At 39.2% G+C, this 7,784-nt stretch overlaps 1 protein-coding gene across 1 annotated transcript; it reads right to left on the bottom strand.

Moving 5' to 3' along the window:
* Positions 1-130: 130 nt before the first annotated feature.
* Positions 131-2,448, bottom strand: LOC109043150 (uncharacterized). The gene is made up of 2 exons (XM_072306562.1): positions 2,205-2,448; positions 131-457 (listed from the first exon to the last, which is right to left on the bottom strand). The coding sequence occupies exons 1-2, from the start codon at positions 2,388-2,390 to the stop codon at positions 284-286; spliced, it is 360 nt and encodes a 119-aa protein (XP_072162663.1). The 5' UTR covers positions 2,391-2,448; the 3' UTR covers positions 131-283.
* Between the last annotated feature and the right edge of the window lie 5,336 nt (positions 2,449-7,784).

Here is a 7,784-nt window from a genome sequence, read left to right as displayed (position 1 = left end):
TTTTAATTTTCAATCAAAAGTCATGGTAGGCCTCATTGAATGTAAAACTTAGTCATGGTAGGACTCATTGAATCCAAAACTTAGTTACGCTCTTGAAAATAGGTACATGGAAGAAAGTACACACAGGAAGTTAGATAAAAACTGTATTTTGTTCATTCTACCTAAATCACACGAAATATAGGTACGAGTGCACACATTCTCAAGAATATCCTTACCGCACAAAAATCATTCAAACATCCCTTTTTCATACGACAATAAGAGGGGCTCAGAAAATTCTTGGAATTTATCTCGTGTTTTTGCAAGCCTCATCAAAGTCGGTAATGATAATGGATTCCAACGCCGATGAAAAGACTTCCAGATCGCACATTTCGTCCTCACCTAAATTATGGCTGTCCTCACAGCCTCGAGTCTTCAACGTTCTTAATTTATCATCTAGGGTTCCCTCCTTGTGTAAAATCTGTAAAATTTGTGTAAATGAAAGAACATTCTTATTTTGAAAATATCATCACCTATCCATAGTAAAAAAATTATAGCATGTTAGGTACACAAATATTACAGGCTCAAATTTTTGGTGGAGCGCTATCAGCCCAACAAAATTAAGCGAATCTGACTGGGCAAAAAGTCTGCCCAGTTCATTTTGGGCTTGCGTAAAAAGAGGGACAGAAAATGGAGATCTTATTCTAAGACATGAATTTTGCGTGATGAATGTAATAGAAGAATTTGCACGAGAGACGAATATAAATAAGCCTTCATACAATTTTATCATTAAATTTCCTCTATATATCCATTGATGAAGAACATTTAGCACCCTGGTAAAAATTGGCGATAAGAGCTGCGTTTCAAAATACTATAGGAATTCTTACCTATAGCCGGCTAAAGAAGGCTACAGAAAATCATATAGCTGGCTGTAGAATGCGGAGAAAATCATACGGCCGGGCTATACGAAGCGATAAAAAATTATGCAGCCGGGCTATAGTTCCTATCACCGGGCTTTACACTTTATCGCCATCGATTATAAAAGGCTATAAGAATTTGTGTAGAAATTCGTATGCTTTGGAAATCATTAAGTTTGATACAAAACCACCTTAATATTTACAAAAGACACATTATATTTTCCTTTAGTACATATTTTTTTTCATCAATTAAAATGAGAATAATCCATACAGGATGTACAAACATTTCAAAATCATGAGTTGAATAACGCTGACTCCGCCAGATTAAATATTAGAGCCTAATACAAAGCGGAGCGGCAACGCACTGGCGCCTACAAACCTAACAGGGTTACTTCACGCATTGCGCAATGCGTGAAGTATCCCTGTTAGGTTTGTAGGCGCCAATGCGTGTTTCGCGCTGGCTGGCCGCCTGCCACGGCGCTTGAAGCAACTATTTCACACCAGAGGTATTGCACAGTATCATACGAAACTGAAGGCGCTCTAATATATTAGTAATGGCAGGCATCCATCAAAAGTACGGAGCTTTCCTCGCAAAATAAATTAAGATACTACGGCCCAAAAAGAGAGCAGTATTCCAAAAACTCACTAAGTCCTAACATCCGTAATTAGTAACGTTTAGCATACACTTTATCGCCCGGCTGTTGCTTAATCGCCATCGGCTATAAAAGACTATAAGAAATTGTGTAGCCGGCTTTAGAAGCTATTGGAAATCTTACAGCCGGCTGTAGGTCTATGGTATTTTGGAACACAGATTCTACTGCCAATTTTTCAGGGCACGTCCTAGATTGACTCTTATCTCGACGCTACAGTCACTTTGGGAATGCCACAGGCTCTGCAAGAACAATTTTAATTAACGGGCATGCAATCATGATCTGCTTGAAAGTTGCGAATTGATATCAGCGGAAAATTTTTCACAACAGGATATGAGAAATGCAACTGTGGAACATAAAATGGACGAAGATATCCGAGCGGTATGACTTGAAGATTTATTCTTAGTACACTGAAAAAAGTTGCGGGCTAAGTAGACATACCGCCCGTTCTGGGCTCAGAGGCCGGAAGTTCCGGGTGCTACGCCCGAAACTTTCAGCCTCTACGCGCGGAACGCAGACGGTATGTCTATGTAGCCCGTGATACGGCTTCCTGGTCGGAGTTTTTTTTTTTTCAGTGTATAAATTAAAGGTACAATGCTATTTTGGATTATTATCGCAGATTTTACTACGAGGAGGACAAAATTAAATCTCTCTAACTTACTTTTACGCGATATTTGTTGTTGATTTCATGTAGTTCAATGAAAAGAGCCGCTCCATAATTGGGCTTGTTCGTGATTTCTTGGGAGATGTTCAGACCCTTCCATAAACGTACAATGACCCGATCAGAAACAGGATATAAATGTAACAGACGCTCGAAATTTTTCGTTGCATCTATTTTTCTGTTCATATTTGACACGATCTCGTTAATGAAAACACCTAAAAACAAATATGACAAATTATAACGAAAGAGAACTGATACATGTTGTCAAGGCGTATTGAGGGTGGTGTTAGCAGTTTGTAAAAAACCGATAACGTTCTTTGGTTGGTACTGAGGTAAGAAAAATACTCAGTGGCTTATCAAGAGTGATTTATCTTTTACGCAGAAATTTATAAAGAACTTTCGAAAATACGCATAGTTTGGGGCCAGTCACACTATTAGCCAGTCTACTGCTACTTGTGCAGTTGCAAACACGGGAATTAGGTTTCACATTAGGTAGTCGAGAAAGAATTTCGTCACCCCAGTCTGTTATGATCAACCTAGGGAGGCACCGGAACTGGAAAGCCGAAAAACCGGAACGCGTGAGGTATCATCACACCTCAATTGAAGACGTTCTCGAATCTTCTGTATTTAGGTACATGACGAGATTTTCCAAATTTTTTTTTTGCATTATATTGTCGATATGAGTTCCTTTTATTATTTAGTTAAATTACTCCTCCCGTTTAATTTTTAATTATTCTGCAAAACCTATCCATTTGCGAAATACAACCCTGGCTTTAGCGCCCTTAAACTCCGGCCTTAACGGTCGAAACTGTCGTAGCGGTACAGGAAAACCGAAAAACAACGCGAGGACCCGACTTCAATATAAAACTTCCATCGCCTTGCTAAGGCGCAGGGATACAACTATTTGAACTCCCCGGAAAGCGTGAGGTATCACGCTTCAATTGAAGGCGTTTACGAATCTTCTGTATTTACATGACGAGATTTTCCGATTTCTTTTCATTATATTGTAGATTTGAGTTCCTTTTATTATTTAGTTAAATTACCCTGCTCTTTATTTTATAAGTATTCTGCAAACACTATCCATTTGCGAAATACAACCCCGGCTTTAGCGCCATTAAACTACGTTAGTTTTTTGCATTTTATTGTAGATTTGAGTTCCTTTAATTATTTAGTTAAATTATTCCTGCTTCTAAATTTTTAATTATTATGCAAAAATTATCTTTTTGCGAAATACAATCCTGGCTTCAGCGCCCTTAAACTACGGCCTTAACGGTTGAAACTACAGTAGCAGCACAGGAAAACCGAAAAACAACGCGAGGACCCTACTTCAATATTAAACTTCCATCGCCTTGCTAAGGCGCAGGGATACAACTATTTGAACTCTCCGGAACGCGTGAGGTATCACGCCTCAGTTGAAGGCGTTTTCGAATCTTCTGTTTTTTCATGACGAGACTTTCCAAATGTGTTTGCATTATATTGTCGATTTGAGATCCGTTTATTATTTAGTTAAATTATTCCTGCTTCTTAATTTTTAATTATTCTGCAAACATTATCTTTTTGCGAAGTATAATCCCGGCTTTAGCGCCCTTAAACTCCGGCCTTAACGGTTGAAACTGCAGTAGCGGCATAGGAAAGCCGAAAAACCAAACCGGTACGCTACTTCAATGCTAAACTTCCATCGCCTTGCTAAGGCGCAGGGATACAACTATTTGAACTCCCCGGAAAGCGTGAGGTATCACGCTTCAATTGAAGGCGTTTACGAATCTTATGTATTTACATGACAAGATTCTCCAAAGTTTGCATTATTTTGGCGATTTGAGTTCCATTTATTATTTAGTAAAATTACTCCTACTGCTTAATTTTTATTTATTCTGCAAAAACTATCCATTTGCGAAATACAACCCTGGCTTCAGCGCCCTTAAACTACGGCCCTAACGGTCGAAACTATAGTAGCGGCACAGGAAAACTCGAAAAACGACGCGGGGACACTACTTCAATAATTAGCTTCCATCGCCTTACTAAGGCGCAGGGATACAACTATTTAAACTCTCCGGAACGTGTGAGGTATCACGCCTCAATTGAAGGCGGTCTCGAATCTTCTGTATTTACATGACAAGACTTTCCAAATTTGTTTGCATTATTACAATGTCGATTTGATATCCTTTTATTATTTAGTTAAATTATTCCTGCTTCTTAATTTTTAATTATTCTGCAATAATTATCTGTTTGCGAAATACAATCCTGGCTTTAGCGCCCTTAAACTACGGCCTTATTGGTCAAAAATGCAGTAGCGGCACACAGGGGCGGACCGGTTGTCAAAAAGTTAGGAGGAGGCCTAAATGTAAATGTAATTTTAAGTTTATGTAGTAATTTTCTGAATGTAAGGGCCCCTCCTGTCGTTCGGGGGCCCCTCTATGAAGGTCCGGGAGCCCTCCCCCGGTAAATTTTGAAAATTCCACACTTTTTAAACACGTAGGCATTATTGGAGTTGGATTCTACAGTACTTGAACTTCAAAATAACCCATTCTCAGAATTCATCGGGGGTCCCTTCATCACAAGTGCTTCTGGTGACCTTCCATGTCTCTTAGAGACAAATTTTCAAGGAATTCGGGGCCTTTAAGTGATTTAAAAGGATAAGAAAATTACAACATTACGGGAAAAAAACGATGACTCGAAAAAAATTCGCCGCGGGGGCCCTTTCGGGACCTCCGCGGAAAATTGTTAGGGGGCGATCGCCTCCCCGCCCCCATGGCCAGTCCGCCCCTGACTGGTACTTGTGTAGTTGCATACACGGGAATTAGGTTTCACATTAGGTAGTCGAGAAAGAATTTCGTCACCCCAGTCTGTTATGATCAACCTAGGGAGGAGAAGCAGATAAAATAATCATGAAAGTTTCACGGCTCACAGCGCGTGAAATGGCTTCGAGACCCAAAAAATCCAGAGGGTGATGTATAACATTATAAATCTCATTTTCGATCAAGAACACACGGGATGAAGTAATTTGCGGCAAATTTTAACGTTTGTATACGTACTTACAATGCTCACAAATCGGAGAGTTTTCTCGACAGCAGGAATAGGTTCGTGTGAGTAGTACCACACGCACGCAATCACAATACAGATCACCAGTATAACAAGAGAAGTAGCGCCATGTTTCTGGAATGTTCTGTTTTGCCGAGCAGAAATTCTATTACTCTTACCCATATTTTCCTGCCTCACAGGTCAAATTAATTGAAAAATGGATACGTATGAAAGAGAGAACAGCTAGAACTAAAAAAAAGCTGTAAAATGTATGAAAATCACAGGTGCACACGACTGGCTTTCAACTAGTGTTTACAGGAAATGAAAGGTAATTAAAACAAAGATAGCGTTGCTGTGATCTCAAGACAATGGCGCAAATTATTTTCAAAATATTGTTCTCTTATCTAGAGTGATGAGAATCCGGTAAATCCTCCTCTTCAGTAGTTTGCGGCTTAAATTTTTGTGGAACCATGATCAAAGTGGTGCGAGGCAATTTAGGGAGACTGTACAATGTTGTTATCAAGTAGATACCATGTTGTCAAAAAGTCACTTTTCAGCCCCGCTTTTCTCGAGATTGGCACGTAGGTATAAAGTTAAATGAGACCTCATATTCTTGCACAGAATGAGCCCGTAACCCACATAGCACAGAATCTTATGTCAATACTGATACATATTGCTGGATGTTGACATGATATCACCAACACTAATGCAGTATGATATTAAGATTGTCGGTTAAAAGGTATACCGCGTCAGCAGAATATAACACTGATACCTTCAATATATCAAACAACAGTATTGAGTCAATGCTGACGAGGTAAAAAAAAAAAAATAACACGAGAAGAAATTAACACGAAAAAATGAAAAAAAAATATAGGAAGAAAAAGAAGCCTAAGAAAACACGGTGTTAATCAAAGTTATGATGAAAGTCGAGCCGCGCACTGATGCTATGCATGCTATAACAGCTTTAACAGGCGTGATTTTAACCCGAAACACCATCAGCTCTCTGTGGCTCAATGGCCGTCGTTAGAGGAACCATTACATGTGACAAGTACTATCGAAGTATATGCGGCACAGAGAAATTACGAATTTTCAACGATTAAAACCGCGCACAGTCGTGAACGCGCAATGCTAGAGGTATTCTTACAGTCTTGTAGGCGCTAATATGCGTCGCGTGCCGACCGCACTGTTTGGCGCAATGCGTGAAGTATTCCTACGGTCTCGTAGGCGCTAATATGCATTCTGGGCCGACCGTACCGTATTCGGCGCAATTAAACTCGTGGAGTCAGCTTTTTCAACTTCTTACTGTCATTATTAAGTTTGTACACACTCGCTATAGGTTACTCCTATTTAGAATGATTAAAAAAAAAAAAAAAAAAAAAATACATAAAATATAACTTATTTCCTTCTCAGTGTCGGTCTGCTTTAAAATTTCTTGGTGTGCTAATACGTTTTCAGGGTCCCTGCTCTCGGTTGGGGGCCCGTTTAAGGTGATTCGTCAAGCTCAAATGACGTGGTCGAACTGGCATGTGATACATTGCATCGATTGTGTCAAAAATCTTGGCAGCATTTGAATATTTATTTAGCTAAGAAAAGTATGATAGCCCTTGCATATTAGCCTAAAGAATCATTCTAAACCCAAAAATCGGCATAATTCAGGGAAATGAAAGCAGAATAGTGTTAGGAAAAAAACCTCGCAATCGATGCAGAAATCGATAGCTGAATAAATTGCGAGGTTTTTTTCCTAACACTATTCTGCTTTCATTTATCTGAATTATGCCAATTTTTGGGTTTAGAATGATTCTTTAGGCTTGTATGCAGGGGCTACCGTCTTTTTTCTTGCTAACAATTCAAAATCTGCCGAGATTTTTGACCTAGTCGATGCGATATATCACATGCCAATTCTACCACGTCATTTGAGCTTGACGAATCACCTTAAGTAAAAAATGTCTTGTCCGGCCTCTCTGATGGACTCGATCCACTATGCAGCGATGGAGGATTAGACGTAAGAAGAGAGGGAAGGAGAAATATCATTCACCTTCTAAAACTTGCGCTACCTGAAGAATAAAGGAAGCGACGCTACCAGCTTTGTTCTGGAGCCCGGTCCCCCCCCCCCTCTACTTTACAAAGAATTCGTGTCCCGCCCATCTTAAGGGGTTACTGGAGCAGTGAATCGTGGGTTACAGGAAACTACTTTTTGCAGAAACAGCTGATCCACTTGTATTTTTGTCAACTCTATGATAAATACATAGAATTTTTGGGGGGATAGGCAGCAAACATGACTGCGTTGCTCAACCCATTTGAAATAAAATACCGAAAAATAATACCTAAGCTTAGGGAACAGAAGCTCGTGCAAAGATCTATTTAGAGAACTTGAAATTCTGATGATAAAATTCTATGTACCTATCAAGAATTGCACTCTATAAATAGGAGAGAAAATTATAATAAGGATAAAATATATCTAGGATTCTTTTTCTCTCCATGGAGATACATCTGGATATAGCAACAGAGGATCCAATGGTAAAAAAAAAAAAAAAAAAAAAAAAAAAAAAAAAAAACCACAAA

This window comes from Bemisia tabaci, chromosome 1 (genome assembly GCF_918797505.1).
Source record: "Bemisia tabaci chromosome 1, PGI_BMITA_v3".
NCBI classification, from domain to species: domain Eukaryota; kingdom Metazoa; phylum Arthropoda; class Insecta; order Hemiptera; family Aleyrodidae; genus Bemisia; species Bemisia tabaci.
The sequence above is the reverse complement of the archived record's forward strand: the minus strand, read 5'-3'. Positions and strand labels throughout refer to the sequence as shown.

Excerpts from the sequence above, each read along its gene's own strand:
- LOC109043150 (XM_072306562.1), bottom strand. The coding sequence starts at position 2,390 with ATGAACAGAAAAATAGATGCAACGAAAAATTTCGAGCGTCTGTTACAT. Across the intron at positions 458-2,204 it reads ACAACAAATATCGCGTAAAA|ATTTTACACAAGGAGGGAAC; the intron begins GTAAGTTAGAGA and ends CAAATTTTACAG.